Source organism: Neovison vison, chromosome 5 (assembly GCF_020171115.1).
Source record: "Neovison vison isolate M4711 chromosome 5, ASM_NN_V1, whole genome shotgun sequence".
NCBI classification, from domain to species: Eukaryota; Metazoa; Chordata; class Mammalia; order Carnivora; family Mustelidae; genus Neogale; species Neogale vison.
This window is the reverse complement of record NC_058095.1, coordinates 55,717,282-55,734,242: the sequence shown is the minus strand read 5'-3', so window position 1 is coordinate 55,734,242 and position 16,961 is coordinate 55,717,282. Positions and strand designations below refer to the sequence as shown.

Genomic DNA, 16,961 nt, shown 5'->3' with positions numbered 1-16,961 from the left:
GCATCTCGTGTGAGTGTCGTGGGAACTCGGGAGTTGTTTTGTTGTTTTGATTTGCTTCTGCATGTTCTGCGGTGACGTGCTGGGTCCTGCTGTTATTTTTAAATGTATGGTTATGTCACAGCCAAGGAGAGCCAAAGAGACATGCCTACCAAATGAAACGTGGTGCCCGGATGGGATCCTGGGTCAGAAGAGGACGTCCGTGAAGACCAGCAAGAGCTGAGTGAGTTGTGGGCTTCAGCTGGTCAGAGTGTGTGATGATAACAGTGTATGAGCCACTAATCGTAGCGCATGTATCAGACTTATGTCGGATGCTGATGGGGGAAATCAGGGGCCGGGATGTGGCACTCTCTGTATTGCCTTTGTAACTTTTCTATAAATTCAAAACCGTTCTAAAATTAGAAGCTTACTTGGGAGTGCCCAGCTGGTTCGGTCAGAAGAGCATGGGGCTCTTGATTTTGAGGTCGTAAATTTGAACCCCATGTTGGGTATAGAGATTACTTGAAATGAAATGAAATAAAATCTTAAATAATTACAAAGATGGCAATAATGTACTATTATCATTTCAAATGTTCTTATAATGTGTTCTTTTTTTGAAAAAGATTTTATTTATTTATTTGAGAGAGGGAGAGCACAGCAGGGGGAGCAACAGGGAGAGAGGGAGAAGCAGACTCCCTGCTGAGCAGGGATTCCCAACGTGGGGCTCCATCCCAGGACCCTGGGAACATGACCTGAGCCGAAGGCAGATGCTTCACCGACTGAGCCACCCAGGTGTCCCCTTTATTCTTTTTTTAAACTAAAATATAATTAACATTCGATATTACATTAGCTTTAGGTGCAGAGCTCTGATTTGGCAAATTTCTACACTCCCCGATACCCAGCACAATTTGTGCCATCTTTTGGTTTTTAAGTTCTAGTTCTCGAAGCCACTGTGAACTTCCCAGTCAATCGTGCCTGACTTCCGCGGGAGCCCGTCTCCGTCAGCCGCGCACACGCTGTGGTCAGTGCTGAGTGACAGGCACCGTCACAGGGGGCAGGAGGGGCTCTTGTCACCGGGCAGGGAGATGGAAAATGTTCTTACGGGAGAGCACAGCCCCGACGCCCAGGGTCAGGGTGGGCAGCGCTGCGTGTCGCAGCCGGAGGGGAGGAATCAGAGGCGGCTGGGGGAATGTATGACGTTCTCTGAGTCAGATGCCGGAGGAGGGGAGCCAGAGAGGTGACCCAGATGCCAGCGTTGTGCACGGCTTTATTTTGGTCGATGGGAGAAGCTCTGCACATGTCAGGAAAGTGAGATCTTGTGAAAGCCGGATTTGATATGTCCTTCCTGGAGCTGACTCGTGGAAAAGAGGGACAAAACAGGGCACACTTTGGGGCCCCTGTAAGGGGTGGAGGCAGGTTGTGCGGGACTCTGGGAAGGCAGTCAGACTGGAGTGACAAGAGTCTGCGGAGGGGTCTGAAGGTGTGGGTGCTCATCCCAGCCTCGTGGTGTCTGACCTGATGACCCTTGGACGAATCCCTGACTCATCGGGGCGCCCTCATCCAGGAGAGCCTCACCTACACCTGCGGTAGACAGTCTAAGCTTCGGGACACTCTTCCCGTGGCCAGTCTAGGTGAGGGGGCTTTGCAAACTGTGTGAGATACTTGTACAGATTGGATTTGTTGTTCTGTCGCCTCCAGACCCATATTTTGCCGACTGGGTAAGATGTATGCGTTGTGATTTCTTCTGCGGCATTAACACTGTAGCCCTATCCGTGGTCACGGGCTGACTCACTGCAGGGAGGGGACGGCCAGGAGCCCAGGATGAGTCTGGAGAGAGTCGTGGTGTTGGCAGCAAAACGAAGCCTCGGAAACAAAGGGACCCTTTTCCTCGAGAGGGGCCATGAGGATTTCGGCGGTGGTGGGGACGAGGACAGTGTTGTGGGCAGGCGTGTGGCATCTGGGAGAACACAGTTTGGAGAGTGAGTTAATGGCGTGGGAGTTGGTAAATGGATCGTGTCAGCCTGAGGAGAAAGTTGATATCACAGAGAAGGGATGTTTTTTGAAGGAAGGAATAGTTTGTCCAAGATTTTTTTTTTTTTAAACATTTGAAGTAACCCATACACTCCACGTGGGGCTCGAACTCATGACCCAAAGATCAAGAGTCGCACGCTGCACCAAGCCAGCTGCGCGCCCCAGCCAAGTCTCCTTGATGGGCCGCGGCCTGAGCACAGGAGTAGAATTAGATGCCTTCCGGGCTCCTCAGGGATAACGGCGAGGTCTGCGGCAGGAGGCTGTGTGCCTCGTCATCGCTGGAGGACGGAGGGGAACACGGGAGACTTAATTAAGTCTTGACTCAACTTTTGCTATTGCTTCAGTGTGTGGAGGTGAGACATGAGTGTTTTAGCTCGGCTGGTTTCTACCGAACATGGGCTGGGCACGGCCAGCGTCTTCCGGAGACGTGTAATGCAGTCCAGGCTCTCAGGGAACACCATCTATACCAGGGAAAGGCACGTTCCTGGGAAACAGTGGAATCATTTGTGCCCAGTTACATCTGTGTCATGCTGCGTGAGACTCTGGGCATCCCCGATATACTGTGAGGTTGGCCTGGTTGAAAGAAGGGCAGAAAGGCAGGTTTGAGGAGGGAGGGGACAGGTCACACAGGACATGGATGTAGGGAGGTGAGAAGTGGGGAGGTTCCCAGGGAGAGAAGGCCATGCGAGCCATCGTCTTGTGTTGGAGCCTGTCCTGGCTGGCTTACATGTCTGGTGGGGGGGAGCGGTTTGAAGGGACCCGAAGGTGCACAAGGTGGTGCTCACAGTCCTGTATCTCTAGGAGCCTCTCTATGGCTCACGGTGCTGCTGAAGTGTGGGCGGACATCCAGTGCTGTTCCTAATGGTGTGGTGATAGTTTGGAATGTGGTCTGCAGACAATTAAAACATAGTCATGATGAGCCATAGGTCTGAAACAGAGTCATGAGATTCATCTGAGATGATGTGATCGATCTTAAAGTCTAGCAAAGGGATGTGAGCGGTGCTGGGAGCTCTCCTCATGTTCTCCACGGTTGGGAGAGAAGGGGACATCGGAGAACATGACTGAGGTGTCTTTTATTTTCCATATGTCTGTCCCTGTATGAATTCAAGAGGGTGACCGAGATTCCTACCCAGTAGAGAAACTGCTTCCCCTCATCTGTAAAAAAGATACTGTGCAAGTCCTAAGCCTGTAGGGAGACCATGAAACACCAGCTGTATACGTCCTCATGCCCACCAGAAATGGGGATGGTATTTGCGGACCATTTGCCTCGGTCTCCTTCCCTCATGAATTTCCAAATTTCCAAATTCAGGGGCTCCAGATGCCCCTGAATTTGCTAGTTTAATAAAGCAGAGGGTGGGCCGGGGAGGAGCTGGGAAGATGCAGCTTATCTTTTTTTTTCTCTCCGACCCACGTGCAAGGGCTGATTCAAGTCAGTGCAGCTGATGTCTGGGCCCTGACAGGAAAACGTTAGTAGGCATCAGACCCCCTGAAGGGCCCGAAAACAGACTGCCAAACCCTAACACCTGAGTTTCTGATGCAGAAGATGTGTGAATGGGGCCCAAGGATATGCATTTCCATCAAGTTTCCAGGAGATGCAAATGCCGTCAATTTGGACACTCAGAGTCACTGGGGCTGCTGGTTTTCAACTTTGTTAGCTGCACGTTCAAATCACTCAGAAAGCTGAAAATCACAAAGCACGTGAGCGTGTGTATGCATGTGTGTGTGTACGTGTGTGTGTGCATGCACACACACACACACACTGCCCGGAACCTGTGGGGTTGGCACCAGACATCAGTAGTTGTAAAATCCATCGGCGGGCAGCCATGGTTGAGTCCCTCCTCTGGGTTATTTTCTTTCTTTCCTTCCTCTCTCTCCCTTTCTTTCTTTCAAGACTTTACTTATTTATTTGACAGAGAGCGAGCATGAGCCAGGGGAGAGGGAGAAGCGGGGCCCCGGCTGAGCAGGGAGCCCGATACCGGCTCGATAGGGGTCCTCTGGGATTGTGACCGCAGCCGAAGGCAGACTCTTCACCGATGGAGCCACCCGGGTGCCCCTCATCTGGGATCTTGAGACGGATGCGCGCTAATGCAGGTGACCTGGATAAAGTCAGTCAGCGGGGCCAAACGTCCCTCAGCCTTTGGTCCTGGGGCAGGGTACCTGCGTGGCCGGGCGGGCATCCTTCCTTGAAATGCCTGGTGAGCGCAGTGGCTACCGCCGCGGCCCACAGGCTGGGTGCAGGCCTGGGTAGCGCGCACGTTGCAGTGGGGGTCGTGCGAAATGCTGGCGAGCCGTTGGGGAAGCGGATGCGACATCTGGGAGCAGGGAAAGGCATGCGGGAGGGAGAAATCCCTTGGGGCTCTTCTGGAAATGTCTTTCCCACGGGCTGCGCGCAGCCTAGGCGAGGAAGACGGGCATCTCGGCCGGCCCACGGTCCACGCTTCTCGGCCGGTGGGAGGGCAGAGGGGCTGACGGTGCTGGGGTGGGGGCAGGAGCGCGGACCCCGAATTCCAACGAGCGGCTCAAGGGAAAGCTCCCCCGTCTGCCGCGTACCGGCTGCAAACACCGCGGCCTCCCCCGAGGGCAGCCGCTCCTCCGACCCCACAGGACAGCGTTGAGGCCAGCGCGGAAGCTGGCCGGGCTGACCTTCCCAGCGCCGCCGATGCACCGATGCGAAGCCGCGGACGCGAAAGGGGCCCGTCACGGCGCTCCCCCGAGGAGCGGCGTTCGCTAGCAGCGCCGCCGGCCGGGCCCTACGCGCCGCGCCCTGGGAGCCGAGGCCCGCGCACAGGCCCGAGGACCGCACGCGAGCTCAGAGGCCGAGGCCCGGGGCTGGGACGAGCCGGGCCAGCGGAGGATGCGGAGCGCACGGTGCCCGACAGAGGATAAGCGCGGCCGGCGGTGCCCCGCACGCTGCCCCCAGGGCGCTCCCGCGAGCAGGCCTTCCGACCTCCTAGCGGGCTCCCTGCTCGCCGCGCTCAGGGATGCAGGGGTCCGCGCCCGCCAGGCCCTCGGCGCTCCGGGAAGGGGCCTGACGGGCTGAGGGCCGCGGGGATGGGGCGCAGGGCGAAGGCGCAGGTGGACACGGGGGCAGCGACTGGGGAGCGCAGAGCGGCCAGCCCCGCGGCGGAAGTGCGTCCCCGGGGCCGTTCTAGGACAGCCGGAGGACCCTGCTCGTCGGTGGTCCCGCGGGGTGCGGGGGACGCGGGCGCCGGCGGGGGGGTGCCTCTCCGCTGAGCAGACCTTGCGAGGGGCGGCGAGGCGGCGCTGGGAGTTCCTGGGCGGTCCCGGGTGGAGGCCCGGGGAGGGCGCGGGGGGCGGGTCGGCCGGGGCGCGCGCGGGGGCGGGTCGGGCCGCCCACCTGCTCCTCCGCTGCCGGCGGCGCGCGCTGATTGGCCGAGCGCGCCGGAAGTGGAAGCGCCGGCCGCAGCCGCCCGGGACGCGGAGAGCTCGGTGGCTGGGAGCGCGGCGCGGGGCGAACGCGGAGCGAGCGGCCGCGGTGAGACCTCCCCCCGGCGCGGCGCGGCGCGGCGGGGTGGGGGCCGGGCCCAGAGGCTGCTTTGGCCCGCGGGCCGGGAGGACGCGCCGAGCCGGCCTGTGATCTTGGGCCGGCCGCGCGCCCCCCTCAACCCGCCTCCATTTCCCCACCTGCTCTGCGAGGGCCGTCCCCGCGCGCGCCCTGCCCCCGGCCTCCCGACCCCGCGGCCCTGAGCGCGGCCGGGACGGCCACCCCGCCAGACACTGGCTGCCGGGGCGGGGCGGGGGCCGGATGGGAGCGTCTCTGAGCGCGGGGGTCCGGGAGCCGTCCTGGCGGGGAGACCGCGGGGGGACCCGGGAGAGCCGAGAGACGGCGCTCGACAGACCGGTCCGCCGCCCACCCGGGCGACGCGCCTCCGCGGCCTGCCCGGCACCGGTCTGGGCCCCTGGGGTCCGAGAGGGCATGAAATATCCGTTTAGTCCTCGAGAGCGCCGCATCCTCGCGGTGTAGGTAGCGCGCTTAGATGCTCGTGAGCCGGCTCCGTCCGCCCGGGACGCTCCAGGCGCCGGGTGGGGCGTGCCAGACGGTACAGCGGCGTGACTGCCAGCAGACGGAGGGGCGTCGGGGTCAGGGAGGAGAGTGGGACTGCGTGTGGCCGAGCCCGGGCCGGTGCGTGTTGGTGAAGCGCACAGTGGGAGGTGGTATTCCGGGAAGCGGGAACACCTGTTCCCAAAGGCCACGACACTGGAAAGAAGAGCCGGTGTTTGGCCCGCAGGACCCTCCCAGCAGCTTTCTGGTCCTGCACCTGAGCGAACACCCCGAGGAGGGGGAGATCCTTGTAGGGGATGCTGGACACTTGGTAGGATTGGGCGTTTCAGAAGTTAGGGGAAAGGATATCTCTTAAGATGCTTTTTGTCTGTAAGTAACATAATGCAGCTCACGCTGGCTTCAGCCTTTGCGGGTGTATAAGCTCCCACAGTTGGAGCCATGCAGGAAAGTGCTTCCCGGATGGACTGAGCCTAGTGGCTCCACGGTCCCTCAATTTTTATGAGCTCTCCCTGACGTCATCCACAAGCTGGGCAGGATGGTAGGAACTATTCCCGGAGACTCCCAGCAAGCCTGCTCAGAACATCATTGACTCAGATGAAGGCATATGTCCGTCCCCGGATCCGTCCCTGATGTTCTGAACAGTCCCTTGCAAGGGAGGTGGTCTTGCTGTCTGGGTTAGCTCGGTGGGGGCTCACTCCCAGAGCTCAGATCTCCTGCAGAGCCTGTAAGACCACTGCCCACTTCTTTGATCAAATGCTCCGTAAAAGGATTGGAGAAGCGTTGAGTCCCCATACCTATGCAGAACTCAACTTCTAAAACGTTTCATCATAAATTTGAATAGTTGCAAAGGATATTCTGAGTGTATCATGAATTTTGGCATTTCAAAATTAAACCTTGGGCCACGTGCCAGGATCCTTGCCCTGTGATTCCGTGTGCTGTGTGCTTATCACATTCCCCGCCTCTCTGAAACTTCCATCTGGGGACACGCCACACCTCCCTCCCTTCCCCCTCTCCATCCCCCTCCCTGTCCTGCTCTCCCATCTCCACTGTGTCCTGGCTGACATCCTCAAGTCCCTCATTCTTCCACCGCCATGTCCCCAAATTCCCAGCTGCTTTGGGGCTGGAGCGGGTGGGGAAATGATGTCGATCGGCTCTTCCTCCTCACACGGGCATGCTTGTCTCCTAGGGAGGCTGTGAGGGTTTCCCAGGGTAACGTCTGTGCGTCACTTTGCGCCCAGCACATAGTAAGCACTCCCGGTCCCTCTCCGCATCAGAATGCCATCGCTCTCACTGACTCTCGGCCTCCACATGCTACGCCGAGGCCACAATGCTCCCTCTGTTCCTTTTCTCTTTACTCTGGTGCTCGCCTCGTGCTCTGCCTGGGTGCTGTTGTAGTTCTGTGGGGATGGGGGTGTGCAGACACCATCTGTGACCTCTCTGAGCCTGGGGAACGTTGTCTGGAAGCCCGTTTGCATGCCTGCCCTGCCCTATCTGCATCTGCCCGGCAGCGGACCCTGTGGACCCCTGGCCTGCAGCTTTCCCTTCCTGCTCTTTCAGCTTGCTCTCGTCCTGTTACCAAAGGGAGACCTGTCTCCCACCATGCCTTCCCTACAGTTCCCGCTGTGTGTCCCTCTGGGCTGGAACAGCCTCTGCGTGCAACCCTGCGGAGTCTGTTGGCAACAGGAGTGATTCTTGGGCTTTTTGTAGCTCTTTCAGAAATCTTTGCTTTCAACAGATGTTTTAAAAAGACCTAAGCACAGTGTCAGTGGCCAGATTAGTCAGTGTTTATGACAAATCACATCATGATTTTGGGCAGATGAGTTCAAAGGATTGAGTGATGTTGCTATCCCTGGAGATTGGTATGAACTCGGATTTAGGCAGCCAGGGGCAAACTCCACTCCTGTCCCAGCAGCTAAGGTCTGATGGGTGCACAAGTGTGGGTTTCCCTCCATGAAGAGCCTCTAGCATGCGGGACTGGATCTGCCCTGTCTGGTCTGCAAAGTGGAGGGGAGGGGAGGGTAGGGTAGTCCAGCCCAGCCCAGCGGGAGGGTCAGAAAGGAGAAAAGAAGTGTCCGTGTAATCCTGTAGCTTCACACATGTGGTGGGCGCGGTAGGCCAGGCCTTGGGTAGAGCCAAGCGTCCCAGACTGAGTTTGGAGCAGCTCCCACCCCTGCTGGGGCATCAGGATCCCCCAGGGCAGTTGTTAGACCCCCAGCGCCCTGGGCCTGCCCCGGGGATTCTTAGAGGCCTGAGGTGGGACCTGGAATTCGTCGTTTCGAATTTCCTAGTTTCTGCACATTTCCCAGAGGACTGGAGTGCATCCTGCCTCATTCCAGGCTGAGGATTGTTGTTTAAGAATCAAACAGTCTTCCTGCTCTAATTGCAAGCTGTGATGCAGTTCTCAGGGTTTCGGTGGCAGCATGGTCCTTTTAGAGTCGAAGGTCTTGGGGCGCCTGGGTGGCTCAGTGGGTTAAGCCGCTGCCTTCGGCTCAGGTCATGATCTCAGGGTCCTGGGATCGAGCCCCGCATCGGGCTCTCTGCTCAGCAGGGAGCCTGCTTCCCTCTCTCTCTCTCTGCCTGCCTCTCCATCTACTTGTGATTTCTCTCTGTAAAATAAATAAATAAATCTTTAAAAAAAAAAAACCCACTTTAGAGTCGAAGGTCTTGTTAGTGGCTACATGGGTATCTGATGGGTGCATCGGGACTCTGGGTGAGGCTTTCTGCGGGTGCTTTTCTGGGGTGCAGTGAAAAACAAATCTGGGTTTGCAGAGCTGTAGACCGTGTTCTGAGCTGCGGTGAGCTAGGAGAGGTCTGCATGTCCCCCCAGACCGAGGACCAGGAGCCGTCCCCCCTCCTGCTCAGGTGACACCGCCATCCTCTCTCTCCAGAAGCAGCCAGTTTCAGGGTTAGGAGAGTGAGGACGTGAGAGACAAAGTTAGGAAATTCCGGCTGGAAGTTTGAATCTAGGCTGTGAGGAGGGGAGTGTTTCTGCATGAGCATGAGGCCTGCCGCATGCCCTCGGCTTTGACGCACACGTGAGGAGCTGCCAGAAAGGCATACAGCAGTGTGACCTGCCAGGGACGCTAGTACCGTGTCGCTGGCAGAAGGCAGAGGGGAGGAAAGGTCAGGGGGTCACGTTCCATTGGGGGAGATGTTCTGGATTTGACTTTTGAACCAGATCTTGAAATTGGGGGCAGATAGAACGCTTGTACTGTTGTACCGTGGACAAGTGCTTTTCTGTGCGGTTCTGAGAATTCCAACCTTGTGAGGCGCTGGACGGTGGACTGTAGGAGAGACATGGGTGAGAAGGGGACAGGGGAGGGGTGGGGCGTCGACGGGGACCGAAAAGTAGCAGCTTGTGGGACTGGACCACGGCTGCGTGTCAGACGTCTCTCTAAGGCTGTGCTTCCCAGCCCATGTGCGTCACGAATGAGGGCGCAGTTGAGTCCCAGTGCCGTGGACCCTTACTCAACCGCAGTTTGCAAAAATTTCAACAAAAAGGAGAAGTCCAGCTTTGGGGGGCTTTCCTTGCTCCGTGGGAAGGGCAGAGCCTGTGTTGCGGGTGGAGCTGAAGATTGAGGGTCCTCTCGGGGGAGCCCAGAGATTCCAGGACTCAGTGACCCCACGAAGAGGTCAGGCTCCTTCCAAGTGTCCCGGACTGGGTGGCGCCACGCCTTCTGTACCAACATGTGTGGGGCATGTGTGGGGCATGTGCGGGGCGCTCCCATCGGGAGGTCCTTGGTCCTTTCATCCAGACTCTTGGAAGAAGCAACAGACCGGTCCATCCGTCTGCTGCTACTGGGCTCGACTTCTCCAGTGTGTCTGCTCCCACAGGCCCCTGTGACCACCAGACTGTCCCCATAGGCACTTTCCAGGCGGCCCTGTGTCATTCTGTCCACCCTGGCCTGGTGACTCGGTCACTCACCATCCCTTCTCTTGTTGGCAGGCTTCCCTTCGTCCTCCCACTCTCTGTTGCGAGGGTCCAGATGGGAAGCTGCTCATTCAGATTAGGGTCATTGAGGGAGGTTAGTTACAAATGATCCAGGTGTGGATCCGGGAGCTGGGCCTGGGGGTACCAGAGGCTGGGGAGGCTGCTGGCTCCGGGGTTGTGAGATGATTGGGTCGGACAGACTTCCCAAGAGGAAGAACAGCCTTCGGTGAATGGGGGGACACCGCCAGCCCAAGGCGGCCTCACAGGAGGGAACCGGGGAACAAATGCCCCGATCTGAGTCCTCCCTCCTTCTGGTCTCCGTGGGGCCTCCCCACAGCTGTAGCTGGTCGCCAGGGGGTTGTGAAAGTCTATGCTGAGTGTAACTTCCTGGGGCGGAGAAAGGCGGGAAGCCCCGGAGGGAAGGATGGCAGGTGACGGCAGAGCCTGCACGCTAGCTTTGGCTTCTGGGTGTCTGTGCCCTATCTGCAGTGGCCATCACACGGTGCTGCTACCAGCGATGCTCAGTCTAGTCTGGGCCATGTCTCTGGTCTTGGCCAGGGTATCTTCAGACCGGGACATTTTAGCTGACTCCTTGGTACTCTGTATGGATGCCTTGAAACGTGTCTTGTGCAAAACAGCGTTGATGGGTCCTCTTGCCACCCGTATGAGCTGCTGCTGCCGGACCCCCGACCGTTGGCACCGCTGGTCATATGATGATGGGCAGGGAGGTCTGGGCATCGTCTGTGACTGCATTCCCCTCCTTACCCTGTGTCCAGCCCCGTCAGCTCCCAGCCGAGCCTTACAGTTTGACCCTGAGCTCTTTCTGCAGCTGTCTCCTCTTCATTCTCTCTGCTGCTGTTGCCCTGGTCAGCTCATGCCCCCAGCTCTGGTACGTGCCTCTACCTTCTCACAGGTCCTACGTCCCGGCCTGCTGCTTTCTGGCTATGAAGTGGTTGTTAGTGCACCTTGGCCTGAAATGCTTATCTGGCCATGGTCTGTGTCACTCCCTGGCTTAGAAACCATTCCGTGACTCTGCGGTGTAGGGTGAGGGCCCTCGACTGCCTGTTCCCCCTTGAGATTCAGCTGCCACAACTTAACGGGCAGAGAATCCTATTCCTCTGATCAGCCGCAGTGCCCCTGTGCCCTGCCCCAGGCTGCTTTCTCTATGGACAGAGGCCAGGCCCGTTCTGGCATTGACCCCGCTTCTGTGTCCAGGATAGCTAACCCCCCAGGGCCATGGTGCCAGTTAGGAGAAGGTCTGGCTTCCTAAAAACAAAACAAAAAACCACAATGGCTTAAGCAAGGCAAAGGCGTGTTTCTCTCTCAGATGGAAAAGTTCTGGGGGTGCCTGGATGGCTCGGTCGTTAATGTGCCTTTGGCTCAGGTCCTGGGGTCCTGGGATTGAGTTGCACATGGGGCTCCTTGCTCTCTGCCCTGCTCATGTCTCTCTCTCAAAAAAAAAAAAAAAAAAAAAAAAAAAAAAAAAAAGTCCAGAGGCAGGCATTCTAGGGCTGGGATGGCAGCTCCGTGGAGCCGCCAGGGACCCAGTTCCTTCCAGCTCTGCCCCGTTCTAGGGTATGGGGGGGACGCTGCAGTGCTCACGGCCCCAGATGGCACCTGCCTGCCACCTGTCTCCCCAGGCACAGTGTGGAGAAGAGTGAAGAAAGACAGTCCCCTCAGGAGACTTCCCAGACATCCCACGCATTTTCGTCTGCTTTTTCCTGTCTCACCGAGCAGAATGCAGTTGTGTGGCCAAACCCGTCCACAGAGAAGGCTGAAGGATGTCCGTCTTCAGCCAGGTTCCATCCTGCAGTAAATATGTTCGTTATTCTGTGGGTGATGAGCTGTGGAAGAAGGGATAGTTTTAGTAACAACTAAAACTTTTGCGGTAGCCTTTTAGAAGTTTAAAAAAGTGTAGGTTTAGATCTAAAATTATGTTAAAAGAAACTCTCTGAAAAGGCTGTTTTATAAACAGTCTGTAGAAGTTGACATAGTTATGTATAAAAAGAATTAACTCATTTGAAAATAGAAGAAAACTCACCAGAAGGAAAGACAGAGACGTGTTGGATATAAAAACATCAGGATACATTTGGCCATTTCACAAAAAGATAAACTTATTTGGAGAAAGGTGAACGTCGACAGGAAGCATTTGAAAAAGACGGAGTGCGAAGCTCTCTCACATAGTGAAGACTCCAGGGAGCCGCAGTGATCTGGAGCTTTGGTCCTGGGGCAGGAATGGGTCTGCGGAACTGAAGGGAGCCCAGAGCCGGAGCCCGACTCAGCGCCAGACTGTGGTGTGGGCTGCGTTTCCATGGAGGGGGGGAGAGCAGGTGTCCATAGGGTGGAAACCTGGAGAAGACGAAGACAGGGAAACCTCGCCCAAATGGAAGGGAGCCAAGAGGACTGACTTCTGTTGTGGTTCTGGTCCTGGCCCAGCCCTGGGACCCTCTGGACAGTCAGCCCTGCCAATCTGGCAACAGACCCCTGTCCTGATGAGCGCCACAGGTCAGCGCCAGGGAGGGACCCTGTCTCTGGTGAGAAGTGTGTGGTCTCTGCCGCTTCACCTAGCCTTTCGCAGTGGACCCTCTGTTCCCACTTATCTTGCCACACTCAGGTCCCCGGCCATCTTTTGGGAGCATCCCTCTCCTTACATGTCTCCCTCTGACGATCCATGTCGTGCTTCTCAGGCAGGGCCCGGCCTCCGTTTGGCGTGCCCGCCATCGCCCCGGTCCTGTCCTGTGCGCTGACCCCCAGGCCGCCGTGGTGTGCGGTCCGACCGCGCCAGCTCTCGCGGGGGCCCTGTGCGCTGCATCCACTTCACGCCTGCCCTCTGTCATTTCAGATTGTGAGATGGGGACTGAGCACGCGGAAGTAATCCCCAAGGAGGAGGCTTCTGAAGACCCCGAGCCACACGCGGCCACGTCGGAGAAATTTCCCCAGGTGGTTTGCCGGGGCCGGGAGTTGGGAGCCGCCCGGGCGGAGGACGCGGTGGTGAGGCGTTCGGGAGCGTCCGCGGACGGGAGCGCACAGCGGGCGTCCCTTCGCGGGAAAGGCCTCGTGTCGGGGCCGGCCTTCTGTAAGAGGTCCCCGTCGGGTGAGGAGTCCGGGGACAGCGACGAGAGCGAGCACGTCCGGGGTCCTGGCCCGCACCCGCTGGTGCCCCGGACCACGCCCTGTACCAGCCCCGCCGAGAGGGCTGCGGCACCCGGGGCGCAGAGAAGTCCGGTGGGAGGAAAGCCTCACGCGTGCAAAGAGTGCGGGAAGGCCTTCAACCAGAACTCGCATCTCCTGCAGCACCTGCGCGTGCACAGCGGGGAGAAGCCGTTTGGCTGCGAGGAGTGCGGGAAGGCGTTCGGGACCAACTCGAGCCTGCGGCGGCACCTGCGCATCCACGCGGGCGAGAAGCCGTTCGCCTGCGGCGAGTGCGGCAAGGCCTTCATCCAGAGCTCGCACCTCGTGCACCACCACCGCGTCCATACCGGCGAGCGGCCCTACAAGTGCGGCGAGTGCGGCAAGGCCTTCAGCCAGAACTCGGCGCTCGCCCTGCACCAGCGCATCCACACGGGCGAGAAGCCGTACGCGTGCGGCGAGTGCGGCAAGACCTTCCGCGTCAGCTCGCAGCTCATCCAGCACCAGCGCATTCACACGGACGAGCGCTACCACGAGTGCGGCGAGTGTGGCAAGGCCTTCAAGCACAGCTCGGGCCTTATCCGCCACCAGAAGATCCACACCGGCGAGAAGCCCTATCTGTGCGGCCAGTGCGGTAAGGGCTTCGGCCAGAGCTCCGAGCTCATCCGCCACCAGAGGATCCACACGGGGGACAAACCGTACGAGTGCCGCGAGTGCGGCAAAACCTTCGGCCAGAATTCGGAGATTGTCCGGCATATCCGCATCCACACGGGCGAGAAGCCGTACGTGTGCGCGCAGTGCGGGAAGGCCTTCCGGGGCAACTCGGAGCTGCTGCGGCACGAAAGGATCCACACCGGCGAGAAGCCCTACGAGTGCTTCGAGTGTGGGAAGGCCTTCCGGCGTACCTCCCACCTCGCGGCGCATCAGCGGGTCCACGCCGGGGAGAAGCCCCACCAGTGCAGCGAGTGCGCGAGGACCTTCTGGGACAGTTCGGAGCTGCTCCTCCACCAGAAGACCCACGGTGGCGGGAAGCCGTACGCATGCGGCGAGTGCCAGAGGACCTTCGGACAGCACTCCCAGCTCGTCCTGCACCAGCGGGTCCACACCGGGGAGAAGCCGTACGCGTGCGGGGAGTGCCAGAAGGCCTTCGGCAGGAGCTCCCACCTGCTTCGGCACCAGAGTGTGCACGGCGCCGACTGAGCGCCCGGAGTGGGGCCCCCTCCCTGCGCCGGGCCTGCACACCCTGTGGGAGGACCACACTGCGGTTCGTCAGCCCACACAGTGGTTGGATAGGAGAGGCTTTTAGGAATTGTTCCCGGAGAGGTTTCAGGATCACGAGTTCCACCATAAATGCTGTTTCAGGCCTCAGTGTTTCCTCTGTCTGCCTTCGCACCCCCTCCCTGCATCCCCAAGGGGATGCCATCGCCTTCTAGGTCTGTACAGGCCACATAACCTGGATTATTACTAATCAGGAACTGTGGGGGCCTACTGTTCCGCCACCTTCCAAGAGAGGCAGTGCTGAGTCGTGGATGATTTTCCTCTATGGTGTTAAGATAATCGAGCAGAGGACACCCTCCCTGTCCTCCTGCCCGCCACGGAGCCCTGGGACGCTCGATGGACCTTCTTGCAGCTTTGACATCTTGCAGACGTGCTGCCGAGGAGCCTTAGACGATCACAGAGGTGGCGGGAAGCTTGGGGACTCCACACCCGCGGGGCCTCCTTGTTCCTCTGCAGAGTGTGCAGGACGGAGGAGGTGACAGCCACCTCCAGGATGGCAAGCGAGGCTCTGAGCATTCTGAGGGGCTGGTGGGTGATGCCAGGGGCGGGAGGAGGGCAGCGAGCCTGGGCCATCCAGCAGGGCAGGAACGGCCCATGGGCAGCTGTGCCGGACGTGGGGGCTATGCGGATGGATGGATGGCCGGCCGGCTGGCCTCCTATGTCCCGTGCCAGGACGTCACACAGGGACTACACAGCCTTGCTGTCAGCAGGCACCTGCCCCCACGCTGGGCCAGTTCTCCTGCCCGACCTGGGCCTCACCTTGGAGCCGTCTGCTGTGCGCAGCCCCCTTGTTTCTTCCACACGAGTGTCCTGTGTCCTCCTCGGGTGTGTGCAGGTCCGAGCGTCGGAGGCACCAGGAGGCAGCAGGCCATGCGCAGCTGGACTCCAGCAGGTAGAGACGGCTCTGACCTTGAGACGAGGGGAGATGAACTCTGCGAACTCCAGGGTCCAGCTGGCCCCACGGTTCTGGACTTCTTACATCTAACAGGACACGTCCTCAGTGCTCTGTTTAATCTCTTTGTCATGCGTTACTGACTCCTAGTGTTTTCCCGAGTGTTTGCTGTGCCAGGCCCAGTGCCAGACGCCTTCTGTTCTTCCTTTCATGGCATCTCTGATGTGGGTCCCCTGTAAGTGGCTGAGTGGGTTCCATGTTTGGACCATAAAATTCACCTGGTTTCCATGTTTGTCGAAGGACTTTTAATTCACAGAGTTGTACAGCCGTCGGCCGACAAGGTGGCTGTGGGTGCTCCTGTCGGATGTCGAAGACCAGGAGGGTGGGAGGGATGTCAGGTGACTTGTCCGTGCTCCGGAGCCCCGGGCTGTGCCGTGGACGGGTGGACTCGACCGCCGTGTGTGCAGGCTGTGCACGTCGATGTTTGTACGATGTGGTTTGAATATCGGAGATTTAAGTCAACATCCTTGGAAATGTAACTGCTCACAGGCAAAACCCATTTAGTGGGTTTACGCTGTGCTCCCCCAGGTTCACACCCTTCCCTTGAGAAAAGGGCCACCCGAGGCAACAGCAGGCTGCACGGTCCCCATCTTCTGTCCCACCTCTGGTCTGGCGGTCGGGCGCAAGTGGGAGGGAGTCTCCGAACTCCCTCGTCCCTACGGGGATGACAAGCGCAGTGCGCTCTCTTATTGCTGGTCAAGTCCAAGCTGAAAATGCTACTGGACTGTGTCTCTGTCACGTGAAACTGGGAGGTTCCTGTCCCTCCCTACTCCTGGTCCTGTGTTTGTGGGGTTTTCCCCCCCAAAGATTTTATTTATTTATTTGACAGAGAGATCACAAGTAGGCAGAGAGGCAGGCAGAGAGAGGGGGGGAAGCAGGCTCCCCGCTGAGCAGAGAACCCGATGGGACCCTGGGATCATGACCTGAGCCAAAGGCAGAGGCTTTAACCCACTGAGCCACCCAGGAGCCCCCTGTGTTCTCGTGTTTGATGTCCACACTCATCACTGGCCAGCCTTGGCTGAGAACTTGACCCCGATTTAACTTCACCCCCCCGAGAGTCCACTCCCACTGACGTGTCCACGGGCAGGTGGAGAAGGGCACTCACATTGTACATCCTCAAATGCCCCTTGTTGACCTAACCACCGCTGTTTTTTCCCTCTCTCCCCAAACCCCCCACCCCCACCCCGGGGCTTAGCACCTGACAACACCCAGCTCCTCCCTGCGGCCCCGCCCCAGCTGTGCCCCAGCTCAGAAAAGGAAAAGACCCTCGATAGCAGTCCGCTTCCTGGAGCGTGAGAGGGCAGCATGGCTTCCCTCTTTCTCGTTACCATGGAGCATGTGGGTAAAGTGGGGGAGGTCTCCCCTATCCCAAGGAGAGTCCTTGTTTCCCAGGAGGAATTCTGGTGAATGAGTCTCTCCACCTCGACCACACACTGTGTGTGCAGCTGGTACCCTCGCTCCCTGTCTGTATCCGCCTTGCCCCCCTTATCTCAGGGAGCCCCAGACCTTCCTCTTCTGTTGGCCTCCCCTCTTCTCTGTGGACCTGGGAGTCAAAATCTGCCCAATATTATAGGCGATAGTCATACGCTCATGCAAGTAGGATTTCATCGAGGAAAAGAAACACGAATTTTCTTAGTTTT

The 16,961-nt window shown here is 58.5% G+C and overlaps 1 protein-coding gene across 1 annotated transcript; it reads left to right on the top strand.

The window, feature by feature from the left end:
- Positions 1-5,453: 5,453 nt before the first annotated feature.
- Positions 5,454-15,549, top strand: ZFP3 (ZFP3 zinc finger protein). The gene is made up of 2 exons (XM_044248874.1): positions 5,454-5,503; positions 12,805-15,549. Exon 2 carries the CDS (start codon positions 12,813-12,815, stop codon positions 14,289-14,291), a length of 1,479 nt encoding a protein of 492 aa, XP_044104809.1. The 5' UTR covers positions 5,454-5,503; positions 12,805-12,812; the 3' UTR covers positions 14,292-15,549.
- The last annotated feature ends 1,412 nt before the right edge of the window (positions 15,550-16,961 follow it).

What these genes read in the sequence shown, in the direction of transcription:
- ZFP3 (XM_044248874.1), top strand. Translation starts at nt 12,813, where the DNA reads ATGGGGACTGAGCACGCGGAAGTAATCCCCAAGGAGGAGGCTTCTGAA.